General features: G+C 36.0%; 1 protein-coding gene across 2 annotated transcripts in view; it reads right to left on the bottom strand.

The window, feature by feature from the left end:
- The window catches only part of LRR (capping protein regulator and myosin 1 linker 1 leucine rich repeat protein), a 917,109-nt gene that overhangs the window by 387,288 nt on the left and 512,536 nt on the right, over positions 1-17,285 (bottom strand). For both annotated transcript variants that reach the window (XM_090401192.1, XM_090401191.1), the window contains exon 23: positions 13,685-13,747. In XM_090401192.1, coding sequence (XP_090257318.1) covers positions 13,685-13,747 — 63 coding nt within the window. The remainder of the gene's footprint in view (positions 1-13,684; positions 13,748-17,285) is intronic.

The raw sequence follows: 17,285 nt of genomic DNA on the forward strand, positions 1-17,285 counted from the left end.
AGATAGTTATCCCTTAATAATTGAATAAAATCGATTTCCTTCCTCACATGTGTTCTCTCCTCCTTCCATCAATTTGTTTATGCATACTATCTCCAATCTCTTCCATCACCTGGTCAATAGCAGCACCCAACTGTATATTTTTTATTCTGCCAGTCTCATTCTCACACCAAATAGCTTCAAATGAGCTCTTTTCACTATCCTGTGATACAACTTCAATTCTCCTTGGCTGCAGTTCATCAGCTATCATCAATAACACCTCTCCCCCCATTTTATTCTCTCTGTCCCTCCTAAACACACCTATAACCTACACATTCAATCCCACTAAGTATATCATCTTCCATCAGCCATGTTTCACTAATGCCAATAACCTGTGGCCAGGAAGAGCCAATCAAGGCCAAAAATTCTTCCTTCTTGTTCCTAATACTCCTGGCATTAGTATACATGAAATGCAGTGATCCCTTTGTCCCATCCCTATCTTGATGCGTTTTTCTAGCTATCCCATTCCGGTTTTTTGTCCTTAGTACTGGCTTGGGTACATCATATACATTCTTACACTCAACTGTCACACCAATGTTCGCATATCCACTCCCCCCCCCACACACACTCCTTGGTAGTTCTAGTTTCCCTGGTTCTACACATCCATTTTCACTTCATTCAGCAACACTTTTGACAGTCTCCACACACCAAATCCATTCAAATATAAGCCATTCATCTTGTATAAATCCTTTCGCCAGTATGCGTCCCTTTATCCACAGCTTATTGCAGAGCACATTTTCAGTGGGGTTTAGATTCATAAAACTGGACTAGACTCTTTACAGATGAGAGTCATTTTAGTTTTTATTCTGATTCTAGATGACACTTCATCTGGCATGAAAGTGGTATTGCTCACTATTGTGAGAATGTTCTTGAAAAGGATAGATAGTGCTGGGGGTCATGGTGTGTGGAGGTATTATGCTTAATGGATGCACCAAGCTACAAGTGCTGGAAAAAGGGACTATGATTGTTCTGTGGTGCTGTAGGCAAAGAATTCATTTTTATGGATGACAATGCTATATTATACATGAGCAGTAGAGATACTTCTGGAGACAGAGGATATTAATCGAATCGAATGGCCAGCATGTTCCTCTCATCTCAACCCTGTAGATGCATTACTGTTGAAATTTCCTTCTAGAAAACAAAGCCTTATCTTTGCTCTGATGGATTGGTTTGCCTCAAGAACTCCTGAATCACTTGGTGCTAAGCATGGTATCACGTTTGTGAGAGTTGCATAACAGTTTGAGATGGACATATTCCAGAACGAAATGGCTCTCCACATAGTTTTCTGTGAGTACTGTACATTAATTCTTTAACTGTGTCCTTAGGAAGTTTGTAACTTTTGCAAAAAAACATATTGCAATTTAATTTGTATGAAATTTAGAACAAATTTTTTGTGTAATGTAATTTATTAATATTCAGCAATAAATTTATGTCCACATTTGGATGTAGTCATGAAAAACTTTTCAAACAAGGAAAAATGCACTTCAACCTTAGCTTTCGGACATCAGTGTACACACACACACACACACACACACACACACACACACACACACACACACACACACACACACACACACACACACACACACACACTCACACACACACATTTTGATAAATTATGGGTCCACTATCCTGTTAAGAATAATTACATTAATTTCCTGACATTTCAACCTTCATATTAAGATCATCATTTAGAACACACACACACTACATTACAATTCACTTTGACATACTATATGAATTGTAATTTAGCTGTCTCTGTATACTATATATATGTGTACCATATATAGTACACATATATATGTATACTATATATATGTGTATATTCTGGATATTAACCTTAATATGAAGGTCAAAATGTTAGGAAATTAAAGTGTGTAACAAGGCAACCTAAGGTGTGTGTAGTAGTAGTCATTTTTGTAAGTATCCATACATGATATTATGTGCAGATGAAAAAGTAGACTAAGTGTAAATGACTATGAACATGCTGACTCCATGTATCAATCATAGATGTAGTGATTAATTTCATATATGGATTAGCAAAGAGAAATATAAGGGAAGCGAAGCTACGCTAAAAAATGGCTTATCTGTACGGATGTTGTCCCACCAAAGATACAGCTGCAGTCATTCATCAACATCTATGAGAGACAGGACCAATAACATCTCAGGCTACAGAGATCAGTAATGTGATCAGAGATCTCATTCTGACAACCCAGAATGCGAACACACCTGTGTTATTGGAATGGGTGGGCATGGGGTTGGACGAGCCCAAAACTAGCATAAAGAGTAGTTGCATTACATTCCACTGTATGGTGTATTTGCTTCAGGAACAACTATAATTCATACAATGTGCAACAGGTAGAGGGGCTCTCACAAGTGGATTTCACAGACTGGAAGAAAATATAGTGGCCTTGAGATTGGAAAACATCATTAATCTCAATTCTGAAAGTCAAATCCCAGAGATTATTAGAATTACAGAACCCTTGATTTAACATGCAAGTAAGTTATGTTAAAATTGATCCAAAAAGGCTAGAACCAAAGGTGAATATAGAAATGCCAGAACAGACCGGTTTTAGGAGAGGTGGAGGGACTGAAGAACATGAGAGGGATTTAAATGAAAGCACAAGAATATTTCAAAAGGAAATATTTATATATTTTATTGCTAATAATAAAGCATTTGATTGATCATAACAGACTGTGGAATGTGATGAGAGCAAATGGGAAGGAAGCCTATCCTTGACAGTACAAGAAGTTTCTTCTCATACTGGCAGATATATCATATATGGTGAAAGGTTCTTCAATTATATCTGTTGGGGGAAGGGAGCAAGAAAGGAATGAATTTGTTTTAGGACATAAAGAATAATGCTGATAAGGTGAGTACTATTGTCATTCATCATAAAAATTATGAAAACAACTACCGTGTTAGAGTAAAACTTCAGTTTAATATAAAGCAAAATAATCACTCGATGTTTTGACCTTCACATTAAGGTCATCATCTGGAATAGACACATATATGTAAAGAAAGAAAGAAAGAAGCTGTACTACAAACATGGTATGATAAAGTTACATTGATTTGGTCAACCATTAAAACTACTTGCCTGACCTCTGGTGAAAAAAACTTACCATATCAATGCTAGAGTCCTCTTATTATTATTTTTTTGAGTACAAAAATAAATGAAGCTAGAACATAACATGTTCACACAAAGTTACATAAGTATACATATAAAGGCAGCCCTCGGTTTACGACGGTTCAATTTACGCCGAATGACTGAGCATGCTTTCTTACTGTAGTGTGGCTGACTGCGAAACAACACTAGCAGGCACTCTGGTGTTTGAGTGTTTACTGAGCTACTATGACTTAAATGTATCAAACCTAGTTTTGCTGTTGAATCTACCTAATTGTTCTATTTAATTTTTATTACATACATACGTATTTAAATTGATAAAGTATGTAATTACATGTCATGTCTGATAAAAGAAGTGCAGAAAAGTTAGCAGAACTAAGAAGGTGCAGAAAGCAATCACACTTGAAAAGAAGAGGAGGTGATTCGAAGAATGGAAGATGGGCAGACATGTGCTAATGTCTGTAGAAGTATGAAGTTACCTCCATCGACTGTTACTACAATTATGAAAAATGCAGATAGAATACAATAGTCTGTGCAACAATCTATGGCAATACTAAATGCAAAACATATAACTTATACACCCTTTGTCCAAAAAGAAACCGAACTTTTTGAAAATAGAAGAATCTAGTGGCGCCACCTGTTGTATCTTTTTTATTGTCGAAAGGGGCAACCTTCATTAGTGTTGTGTCAACTGTTTATGACACTTGTTTTATTAGAAGCTGAGTTATAGTGCCAAGAGTAACAGTGTGTTTTGACGAACGGTCAGAAAATGAGTTTCAAACAGAGAGTTGCGATTGACTTTTGCGTTAAAATTGGTAAAAGTTTTACTGAAACACATCAACTGCTTCAAAATGCATACAGTGATGAATGCTTATTGCTACTCAAGTTTTCAAGTGGTTTAAGTAATTTCAAAGTGGTCGTGAGATGCTTGAGGACGACGAAACGCCGAGACGTCCAAAAATTGGACTGAGCGAAGTTAACATCCAAAAAGTGTGTGATTTCATCAAAGAAAACCAGAAATCATCCATGAGATTGATTGAAGATGAATTGGGGATTCCAAAATCAACTGTGCATAACATTTTGACCAAGAGTTTGGGCCTTCATAAATTGAATTCGTGATTTGTTCCCCACAAATTGATCGACAACCAAAAAATGTATCGAATTGAACATTGCAAGGACCTCATTAAAACCACTGATAAGGACTGAAACATCTTTGAAACGATCGTTACTGGTGACAAAACATGGTGTTTTGAGTATAAGCCTTAAACAAAGCACCAGTGCACTGAGTGGAGACCACCAGAAGAGGAGCATCGGAAAAAAAGTCCCTTGGAGAAGTCAAAAGTAAAGACAATGCTGATTTGTTTCTACGATTCCAAGGGCATTATCCACAAAGAATTCGTTCTGCCTGGCCAAACAGTCAATGGTGAGTTTTTTCTCGAAGTTTTGAAGCAATTGTAGCGAGAATTCGTCATGTACAGCATGAATAGCGTGACGACCAACCGTTCGTCAAAACAAACTGTCACTCTTGGCACTATAACTTGCCTTCTAATGAAACAAATGTCATAAACAGTTGACACAACACCTATAAAGGTTGCTGCTTTCGACAGCAAAAAGATACAATAGGTGGTACCATTAGTTTCTTCTATTTTTGAAAAGTTCGGTTTCTTTTTTGACAGAGGGTGTAGCAGGGGCAAACTTCATGAAAAAATGGAAAAATTATTATCATTATAGGTGGATGACTTGAACCAGAAAAACATTCCTCTGATGCACACTGTTATAACTGAGAGAGAGCAAAAACAATTTTTGAGGATCTTAAAAAGACAGATGGAAGTGAAGAAACAGTTTTAGGAAGCAAAGGTTGGTTCATGAGATTTAAGTCTCGAAGTAAGTGCCATAGTGTCAAATTATGTGGTGAGGTGGCAAATGCAAATGTTGCGGCAGGGGCTGCTTTTTCTAAAGAATTTCAACACTGTGTAGAACAAGGAAGTTATCCTCCTGATCTCATTTTTAATGTTGATGAGACTGGGTTCTACTGGAAAAAATTGCCATCGCGCACCTTCATTCCCTGTGAAGAACGTTCCACTCCAGGTTTTAAAGCTGCTGATTGTTTAACGTTTGTCGGCCATGCGGCCAGAAAACAAAAACATTGTCAATGTATTTAAGTCAAACTGTAGGTTTTAAAGTAAAGGAATCTAGAGTATGTTGCTCAAAAGCTTCCATATAAAAGTTAGCAACTGGGAGGAGGGATAGTGGTGAGCCCATGGTTATACCTTCTTTTTGTAGGTAAAAATTATTTTGCCATACGAAGTAACCAGAATGAAGTACACGGGAAAAGGGATCCATAATGTCAGGTGGAAATTTGTTCTGTAAGAGAAGAATTGTGTCACTGATTGGAACATTTGTGAAAAGGGAAAAATGTCCACCAAATAAATTTCCACTGACTAAAAAATCACCTTTGCCAAGTGTTATGTTTTTAATTTTGTTTATGAAGCGTTGTGTTTCAGTTACTTCGTGTGGCAAAATAATTTTTATTTTTCTAATTTTAATTTTCTTTTATCTCTTTCACTGGTCATATCACTTTCTACAAAAACTCTATAAATTATAAAACTTCTATTGAGAATATATTGCTAACTACAAGCTGCATCCAGAAAGTAAGGTTGCACATGTGTGGTAACAGAGTGACTCATTAAGCTGATGATGTCCATTTTACTTTTTTCCCTGTTATTGTCTTATATCATCGGTTCCCAACCGGTGGTAAAGGTACCCCCGGGGGGGGGGTACGTGCTGGGCAATTCAGGGGTACTCGAAAAATAATCAGTAATGGCAGAAAAACAAGTAAAGTAAACAATTTTACATTAAGATAGGCACTGAACAAAATTGTCAGTATTTAAAAACAGCTATTTTAAAAACAAGGGGTACATTACATAGAAATGGGTTTAAAAGGGTTGGAAACCAAGTGGAAAAAGGTTGGAAACCACTGTCTTATATGAATAATTTATAAAGAATGAACAAGAAAATTTGTGAGAATTTTCTTGTTCATTCTTTATAAATTATTCCAAGAATTCAAAAGAACTTTCTTTTGAATTCTTGGAAGTTTCATGCTCAGTCATTCATGAAATTGTGATAGAAAAGCTGGGGTAAAAGAAACTGTGTACTAGATGGTTTCCAAAAATGCTGACTGATGCGCATAAAATGCAATGCGTGAAACCAGCTTAAAAATTTTGGAGTGTTACAAAAATGGAGAGGAACTTTTTTTTCATATCATGATTGGTGATGAAACATAAATTTTGTCTACAAACGTCAAGTCAAAACAACCACCAATACAGTGGTGCCGTTCATCAACGTTGAAAGCAAAAATATTCAGGCACCCTCGGAACATAGTGACCATCAAAAAATGATGGTCACTTTGTTCTGGGACTGAAAAGGGATCTTGCTTGTTGATTTTCTTCAGCAAGGAACCAAAATTACTTTTTGTGTATACGTTACAGTTTCATTACCATTTCCACCAAATTGTCTGTCACCACATTTAACTGGCCACTGTGCTTTTCATCATGAACATGTTGCACCCTTCTTTAAACAAATGACACCATTGCCTAACCTTACTGTCACTCATTATGTTAGGCCTGTAAACCTTATACAGTCATCAGTGAACTTCTGCAGGACTATCTTTTCACTAACAAAAACACATATCACACCATGAACCTCGCAACTGATGTTTTTTTTTTTTTTATTTATCAAAGCACTAATTATAAATTATTTGTAGAAGACAACAAATGATAAATGAATGGAAGTAAAATGGTCAATGGCTACCTAATGAGTCACTCTATGCTACCATGCATGTGCAAATCCTCTCCCATATATTATTTTGTGGTAAGTTCTGAATGGACCTTACTTTCTGGATGTGACTCGTAATACAGATATTTTGATTAGCTTTGATATCATCCCTCCCTGTTCACCAATATTCCCTTAAATGACACATTATCATTTATAAAGAAAGTTTTTCCTCCTGATATTACTGATCTGTCTTCCTTTGCTATCCATTTTGGTATTTCTCTTGGAGGCCAAAATTTAAAAACCGACAGAGGGTACTGGGTACTGTGTATGGGCTCTCACTCCCCTTGCCAATTTTTTCATGTAATATTCTGAAAATCAAGTTCTTAACTCAGCCCCTCTCAAACCGTCTGTCTGGTTAAGATATGTTGATGTGTTCCCCATTCAAAAAAAAAAATAATAAAATAAAATAAATAATTATAATGATAATAATTTAACCTTTCTAAAAACTGTCGTGGTAACCTGTCCTTTTCAGTATAGAGGAAGTCCACCCATACAAGCAAACACAAATTTTCCCATTGCCCCACCTCTCAAAAATATGGTATCATTAAAACACTGATCAATAGAGCCTATAACCTCAGTTCCAATGAGTCTTCCCTTACAGCAGAACTTAATCATATACACCACACCTTCTAATGGCTGCAGTTTCAATTGCATTCAAAAAAATAATAATAATAATAATCATAATAATAATCACGACTCCTTTCCCCAGTCCTCATCCTTCTCTTCAGAAAGATTTTAGTAACGCTATCACCATCTCCTATATCCGAGGCATTAAAAAAAAAAAAAAAAAAAAAAGCTAGTCTTAAAGAAATACAATCTCTGCATGGCTTTCAAGCTCCAAAGAAAGCTTGCTACCCTTATATGTTGTAGTAAAGATCAGTTCCCTCCCCTCTCTCTCTCTCTATGCCTGGATTATATAAAGTGCACTGTTCCTGCAAGTTAGCTTACTATAGACAGACTACGGAAGATCAGCCAATGCCAATGTGGAAGAACATAGAAAATACATCACCAGTCATGACTATAGTCAATTGGATCTTGCAGATCATGCTCCCTCACAGTAAATTTAGAAGAGAAAGAATATTTTTGGAATACACAGCTGCTGCCAGAAATCAGCCTAATTTAAATAAATATGGGCGCATTAACTTACCAAAATGTGGGAAACGCTAAGACATTGAGATCCAACAGGTACCCACAGAGGGTTCCCCACCTAGTTTGACTAGTCTTTCATCCATGTGTTTCACTTAGTTTTGTGTTGCCTTTGTGTAATACAAGTCTCATATTATATTCCCTGATGATGTCTTAGTGAATGAGATGAAATATTGGAAAAATTAAATATATATATATATATATATATATTTTTTTTTTTTTTAATTTTTTTTATTATTATTTTTTTAATCCTTTCTCAGTTGCTGTTTCACTCCATTAAGCCTCTAACATGAGGCTTTATGGAATGCACTTAAGCCTTAACAGATAGATTAATACTAATTCTATTTCATATCATAATTTTTTTATATGTTTACCTTACTTATTGCACCTCCTAGGAAATGCTGGTCATTATAAATACCTGTTTTGTCTATTATTATCACTATATGACTAATGCAGGATTCTGCACACATCAGTTGGAGAGCATATGTTAATTGTGGTATAAATTGATGAAAATGAAATACCGTATGGGGGACAGCATGATTTTGTGAAGGGTAGATCATGCCTCAGTAACTTGCTCAGGTTTTATAACACAGTGACAGCTGAACTGAATAAGGGTAATGGGTTTACAGTTATACTGCTGGACCTGGCTAAGGCTTTTGACAGGATACCACATGGAATTCTAATCTGCAAACTGCAACATATGGGAATGGATATAGGGTTGGTGAGATGGATAGGAGGATGGTTGATGGAGAGATACCAGAGAGTAGTTCACTCAGGAGTAGAGTCCAAAAGACGGCCTGTGACTAGTGGTGTGCCACAAGGTTCTGTTCTTGGATGACTACTATTTAATTTGTTCATTAACGATATAGGAAAGGATCTGAGAGGAACAGTTCATTTGTTTGCTGATGATGCAAAGTTGGGTAGGGCAATAGTGAATGCAGACGATGTCAGAATTTTACAGATGATTTGGATAGATCGGAGGACTGGGCAAAGGAGAATGGATGTCAATTAAATGTGGCAAAATGTAAGGTTATGCATTTTGGGGTGAAAAGATTAGCAGCACTATACCACATTGGTGGAACGGTACTCCAGGAGATTGATGAGGCCAGGGACTTGGGAGTGTTGGTGGATAGGGAGTTGAATTTTAGGGGGCACATCGCAAAAGTGGCTAAATCAGCTCATCAAATCACTTGGATGCTGAAGAATACTTTGACGAGCAGAGATAAGCAAGTTATTGTTCCTCTGTATTGAGCCATGATAAGACCCCATCTTGATTGCTGTGCCCAGATCTGGTCACCTAGGTTTCTTCTTGATGGGGAGGAGGTTGAGAGGATCCAGAGGCGAGTAACCAAGATGATAGCAGGTCTATGGAATGAACCTTATGAAAACAGGTTGAAGATTTGTGGGTTGCAGAAATTGGTTGATAGGCGGAAAAGGGGAGATATGATTGAGACATTCAAATTGCTAAAGGGTTTCTATAGGATTAATTCAGAGGATAATTTTGAGAACAGGACTGGTGGTGGGAGGACTAGGGGACATCCATGGAAGCTGGCCAAGAGTGTGGTTAGTAAGGGTGTTAGAGCTGTGCTTTTTACTTTTAGAGTGGCGAATGAGTGGAATAAGCTGCCTGAGTCTGTTGTGGGTGCTATGACAGTGAATGAGTTCAAGGCAAAGTATGTTAGATACTGTGTGAATGTCAAATAGTTGTGATGGACATGATATTTAGGGCCTCCCTCGATGAGTCTAAGGACTCCTTGGAGTCACCCATAATAATAATAATAATAATATAAAAGACACACACACACGCGCACACACACAGAGGGTATTTCCATGAGTTTCTGGCCAGACTAAATTTGAGAGGTGAGAAAGTAAACAACTGTGTCACTTTTCAACATAATCTCCATTTGAAAAATAGTCTGTACTTTTGTCAGCAAAATGGCCTAAAACTGCATCTTTCACCTAGTTGTCATCTGCAACTTTTCTTCCTCGAAGGTCTTTCTTCAGTTTCGAGAAAAGGTAGTAGTCACTGGATGTCATATCTGGGCTGTAGGGTGGGTGTTCAATCTCCTAGAAGCCACATCCTTCATGCAGCCTTCACAACAATAGCTATATGGACTGGAGAATTGTTGTGAAGCAGGCAAACACCATGACTCGGCATTCCTCGTCTCTTCTCCTTTATGGCATCACACAGTTTGTGCAGGAGTAAAGTATAATATTCTGCATTCATGGTGGTATTCCTTTCCTTGAAGTTAATCAAGAGAATTACCTAGCAATCCCAAAAGATTGTTGTCATGAGCTTCTTGGTGGTCTGAGTGACTTTGGCTTTTCTCACCAGTGCTTGCCTGGTTTGTGCCAATCGATGGATTCCCTTTTGGAAAGACGATCATAATAAAGGACCATGGTTTCGTTCCCAGTGACAATGGAGTTCAGCACTTCTCTCCGATTCCCTTGGCAAAGCTCTAAAAACTTGTGGAAACAGGTCACACAAGTGCTCCTTCTGAATTGAAGAGAGAAATTGGGGCACCCCAACCTTGCTGAGATTTCTTTGAGCTTCAGCCGTTTGTCATTGAGCAGCTTCCTCCTCAACAAGAGAGACATTTTCCTCAATCATCACTTCCACAGGCTGACCATCATGAGGATAATCTTTGATGCTCTCTCTCTCTCTCTTCCTAGGCGAAACTGTTTAGTCTCTATTCCTTCATGGTGGAATATGAAGGAGAAGCTTCCCCATAAACACCATCTAATCGCTGTTTGATAGCAATTGGAGAAAAACCTTCTTTGGTGAAAAACTATCACAGCGCAGTACTCAATTTTTAACATTACAACCACTTAGTATGCCACACGTTAGTCAAACAAGTGCTTCCAACAGAATGACGCAGGTAGAGAGTTGAAACTGGTATATTAAGCTCCCTATAGATGGTGTTATCTGTCATGTTTTAAAATTGGCATGATTTTGTATGTCAGGCTGGAAACTTTTAGAACCCACCTTGTATAGACACTTAGATATCTTTGCATTAGGAACACCCACCTAATAATGCATTTGTCCATTTCTATGCACAATCATGGCTCATAGACCTAGGAACAGATTCCATAAGATGTCAAACATCCTCCATGCACAACTCGACCCATGTCCACTACAGTAACTCCGTTAGTTCCTTCTGTGGAAGACATTCTTTGACCCATGCAAAGCATTGTTTGTGACTGGCAGTCATCATGGGTACCTTTGTTGGTCTCAGGCTGTGGAACCCCACGCAAAACAAGGTACGGCATATGGTGCATGTGGAAATCAGTCCAACGGCCCCACTGTTGTACTGGTGGGTATGCTGTGCGACTGTTGCACGCCATTGCTGAAATATCAGTCATGACACCCAACACTCACCTCTAGGATCAACCACTTGTGGCTGACCAGTGTGAACCCTTCTGGTGGATGTCTGTTAATGGTTTATCCAGTCCTGGTACACCCTTGATCTAGTAGTATGGGAGCAACTAATAAGTGTGGCTGTTTCCAAAATACTGGCACCCGGCCCCCAACTATCTGCCCGAGGTCAAATATGTCGCCATGTTTCTCCATTACTGGCAAGCGTTTACTGATTATGTACAGAGAACAGGTGTATCCATTTATAGTAGCATCACATGACATTTATATCACGTGGTACTTCGTTATCATGCAGAATATGTAATTTGAGGGGGGTTCTAATACAAAGCTCAGTGCGCGCGTGTGTGTGTGTGAATTGGAAAATCACATTTCCAATATGCACAAGAAATGATAATAGTGCATAATAAAGCTTACATTACTATTAACCTCATATCAACAATTTTCCTGTATCAGATTGTATACTTTCTCTTCTAAGTCACTTCTAACTACATTAAATCTTGGTACTCTTCTGGATCTTTTTCCTGCCATCTTGATATAAAAACCTCTTTTACTAACATTTCTTCTGCTCTTCTAAATGGCCATACTGCCTTAGATTAACTCTGCTTACACATTCTTGAATGCTAACAACATCAAGTTACTTCTGGATATATTCATTTGTCATATAAATCTGCCATTCAATCATCTGTTCACTCCTCTAATTTTAGTCCCAACTCTCATATTTGTTATCTCTAGTCTTTCACCTGCTTTATTTCTAACTATCAGATCTTTAATATAAAATTAGTTTGAACACTGTCTTGTATACTGCTAGTTTAGCATTTTGATTATTTCTCGTTTATTCCATATAAGTTTAATCAACTAGCTCCCCACCATACCAGCTTTGCTTGTTCTACTGCCAAAAATTAGTTTGCTATCTTCACTGAAAACTGTGTCTAAGTAGCTGAAATAGTTTATTTATTCTACAGGCTCTTCACTGAGAATGCAGGTGATGTTTTCCATGTTCCTGTCATATACAATCTTGAAGTCTTATAACATTTAAATATGGAATACGTATCATCCTGTATAACATTTTATTTACCCCGTATAATTGTAGCATTTTGAAAATGTTTTCTCTTGGGACCTTTCCATATGTCTTTTCTAGATCTATAAAACATAAATACATATTCTTGTGATATTCGATGATTTCTCAACTATCTGTCTTAAAGTGAAAATGGCCCAAACCCAGCTATTTCTTCCCTAAGTTTCTCTTCCACAATTTTTCTTTGCCACTTCTCAATCAAGCGCGAATAAATCTTATTATGGAAAGCACTTATTAAGGAAATTCCTTTGTAATTCTCACAATCAGTTTAATTTCCCTTTTTTAAAGATGGATATCATTAAAGTTCAATTCCAAGCATCTAGAATTCAAAATTCAGACCATGCCTTCTGATTATGTGGTGCAGTCAATGTGTAAAACTTTTATATCTCTATATTTGAATATTTCTGGTAGAATATCTACTCTAGCTGCTTTTCCACATTCCAGTACACCACTTATGTACTCCTGACTACATATTTTCTACCACTGTTCCATCATTTAGCAATCTTTCAAATTATTTACTTCAGATAGCCAGAATATTATATATCTCCTTTATCATCTTTGATTATGCTGAGCCAAACAGAGTATTTAGATACCATAAGGTTTATGATATACATAACAGAATATCTCTGTCACTTTTATATACCACAAAACAACAAAGACAAAATAGTTGATAAGAAAAAGTAAATAATGCAGCCATTTTCAACCTGATGATCATAAACAAATGGCTGTTGACCCCAAATTTAAAGAGTCCTGAAAGTATCAAGACATGAGTTAGTGAGATAAGTTTATCTGTTTAAGTAAATTGTTCTACTAATTACTATATAAATACGAGAGAATGCTCAACTTGAGAAAAAGGGGAAACAAGAATAAGAAACTACCTTTGCAAATTTCCAGGAATGAAAATTTATGAAGGTAGCTGAGAAAGTGCATAAAGAATTTTAGACGAAGAGTGGTGGTGGGCGAGTTTAAAAAAAACAGGATGGGGTGAATGGATTTAAAACATATTATGATAGATAAATTTTTACAGTGGACCTACCATAATGAGTCTTGTGACTTCATGGAGGTCTATTGATAATAATATATAGAACTAACCTCATCAGATATTAAATTTGGACACTGATCTTCAATGCACTTTAGCATACAGGACGCTGTACTCTGCAACAAGTATAAATGAAAACATGCATAAAATACTAAATTTAAATTTTTATCTAACACTTGTATACTTAACATTATCTATACTACAGAGAGAATAATTTTTCTGTTGTTGAATATAACTTATGAACATTTTTGTCATTATTTACTGAGAACTATCCTCAGAGTATACATAAGGTGTCCTCCCCCCTCACCTACAAAGTCCCAAACTGGATGGAAAAAATTGTGCTCAATTTATACTGTTCCCTTGCAAGTTTATACTAGAAGTCCTTCATATTTACCATTACTGAAATCCCAGCTGATATTTTTCCATTGGTGGCTGTATGCAAACTTCCTGTAAGATCATGCTCACAATTCTTCAAAAATAAACTTCAGCTTAGGGGATGGAAATTTGGGGAAATTTATTTTTGAATAAATCAGACAGATGCAATTCTTAGAGGTACAAAAGGAGGACCAGAGTGAGGTTGTTCTTGGTCAAAATGTGTTATAGACAATGGAGTGTGCATCATAATGAGGGGGACAATCAATTATATTTGTGTGTAGGCAGGTGCAAGCACACATATACACATACAAATGTTTTCGTGTTATCTTCCTTTAAACACCTAGGTGATTCTGTGGGTTGAACAGTTTATCCTACAAGAATGAAATCCTGAGAGAGAAATCATTCAATCATTCACAGTTGAAGGATTTGTAGCTTAGGAATTCATTCTTAAGGCAGAAATCATCTTTCTCTTCATCCAGACCCTAGCTATTTAATTTCATGGTCATGTAGATGGATTAAACAAGAATATAATTTCTTGGCATCTTTAAGTTAATATAATCCTCCATAGCATTTTTTCATTTGTAGCTCCTATGTAACTACTTTACCAGCCATAACAGCCATAACATATTTAGCTGTCATGCACATCAGGGATGCAAAGTGTTCTGTTGAAACTGAAATATTATTGAGATATGATTGAAATAACATGATTACCAAGTTTAATATGGTTGATATATTTCATCCACTATGGCCAATGAATTGCTAGCAAACTCCCATTTAAGTTTCTTATGTCAGACAATCTCTAAATTGCCTCCTCATTTGTCAAATATTGACTCTGCAATAACTGTAGTTCCACATGTATTCCTCCTTAACTGAAAATTCCATGTGTTTATCATACACTCAGATGAAAAATACCTGACCACTCTCTCTCTCTCTCTCCAAATGAAGAAAGAGTGGCTGTGAACAAAAATTTTATACTGTCATTAGATCACATACTATCCTCTCTTTTACTTGTATTTTCCAGAATGATGCAAACGTTTTTAAATTGTTTTTATAATTTTTATTTTTTTTATTGTAGACTATAACAAGAAACCTACTTTGTATACTCAATTAAAGTTTGTCTTATATTAAAATGATAAAGTAAATCACTCTTAAATAGCCTTGTCAATAATCCAAAGGTGGTAACAATTCAATAAGTGATTTTGTAAAAAAACATTTTTCTTATCTGATAGAACTAGCAGTTGAAAAACATTTTTTCCCCACATTGTGAAAGACAGTGCACTAATCCTAAAATTTCAGCTGATATTTTATGAAAACACATGTGTATCATACTTCTGTACTCCTACGACATATAATAATCTCCCATCAGATGATGTTCATTTTTGGCTGTTATCATCAGTGGACTATTTGCACTCATTAAAATAATGAATGGATTCAATCTGATTCTGAAAAAAAAAAACCGTTAATAAAAAAAATAAGTCTTCTATCAACAGTTAATACCACCAAATAATTCCTAATTCATTAGATGTTTTAAGGATAGTTGTGATATAAAGACAGAATACTATAAGCACATAAACACAAGAAAGATATTTAATTAACCAAATATTTTGGTCTGGAAATAGCAGACCATCTTCAGTGGCACTACAAGAACAGTTTTAAAAAAAATACAAGGTGGAATACTAACAATAGATTATTTAAAAATAGAACAAGCCACGTGATGTTATATCACTAAGTATTAGAGGGAATATTTTTAAGCAGAGTCATTATTGAAATAAAGATATTAATTAATAATATTAAATAACATAAAATTAATATGAATTAATGAGTTATCCTGATTAGACTTTCCCAGATTTTTGATATAGATATACAGTCATTCCGATTCAGGTTAGAACGATGGAGTAAGGCCTCTATGCTTTCTTTGAATAAATGTTCAAATTTATAACGGGATCTATGTAAGAGGCAAGTTTTTGACCAAAGCATGTTGTGGTTAGTTTCAATCCCGTGTAGAGCCAATCCAGATTTTTCAGGTTTGTTGTGATGAATGGAGGATTGATGTTCTTGGATTCTTTTTTTCAAGAGAACTTCCAGTTTGTCCAAAATAGGAGAGATCACAGTTGCAGGGAATTTAATAAACTCCAGGAAGAGATATAGTTGAGCATTTGTCTTTAGGAAAAGGAAAATGGGAAAATAATTTGTTAATAGGTGAATACGTAGCTGTTAACTCATATTTCTTCAGAATTCTTGCGATAGGTTCTGAAATCCCGGAGATGTGGAATTGGAACTCGACGTATCGAATCTTTGTTGTTTTGTGGTGGATTATAAGAATCAAGAAGATGTTGAGTACTCTTTTCAGAAAAGCCATTGAGTTCCATGTGTGGTTGGATAGTAGAAAGTTCTTTCTGTAGAAAATTAGAAGTAGAACAATTAGTTTTGGCTCTTCTGATTAGACATTTTATGATTCCTGTTTTTTGACAAGGATGATGGGATGATTCTTTAAGAATATAATGACCTGTGAACGTTGGTTTCCTGTAAACTGTAGTTGTAAGAGTATTTGAAGGTGACCGGATGTTTAGATGAGGAGAATGTCTAAAAAAGATAACTGGTTGTTTTCTTCCATTTCCATAGTAAACTTTATATGATGATGTAAGGAATTGATTCTGTTTAAAAAAAGAACATAAGGAGTCTTTGTTGTGCTACCATACAGTAAAGATGTCATCTATATATCTTACCTAAAAGGATGGTTGAGGGAAAATAGATGAGAAGAGGACTTTTTCTAGATGTTCTAAATAAAAGTTGGCTAAAGTAGGAAAGAGAGGACTTCCCACGGCCATTCCTTCTACCTGGATGTAAAATTTGTTTTGACATAAGAAATATCCAGAGTGTATTACAAAATCGAATAGTTTTATAATGTCTTCTGGAAAGATGTCAGCAAGTAATTTTAAAGTCTCCTTGAGAGGTACATTTGTATCTAAAGATTCTATATCAAAGCTCACCATAAGATCTGTGGTTTGCAATGAGACATTTTTCATTTTTTTAAAAAATCTGAGGAGTTTTTTAGAAAGGAACTAGAGTTGCCTATGTGAGATTTCAATAATTTAGCTAGATTATTGAAATGATCTTTAAATGATTTTTTAAATGATCTATTGTTAGTATTCCACCTTGTATTTTTTTTTTAAACTGTTCTTGTAGTGCAACTGAAGATGGTCTGCTATTTCCAGACCAAAATATTTGGTTAATTAAATATCTTTCTTGTGTTTACGTGCTTATATTATTCAGTCCTAA

This window comes from Typopeltis vanoorti, chromosome 12, assembly GCF_054136105.1.
Source record: "Typopeltis vanoorti isolate ZY-2024b chromosome 12, IOZ_Tvanoo_1.0, whole genome shotgun sequence".
Lineage (NCBI taxonomy): Eukaryota > Metazoa > Arthropoda > Arachnida > Uropygi > Thelyphonidae > Typopeltis > Typopeltis vanoorti.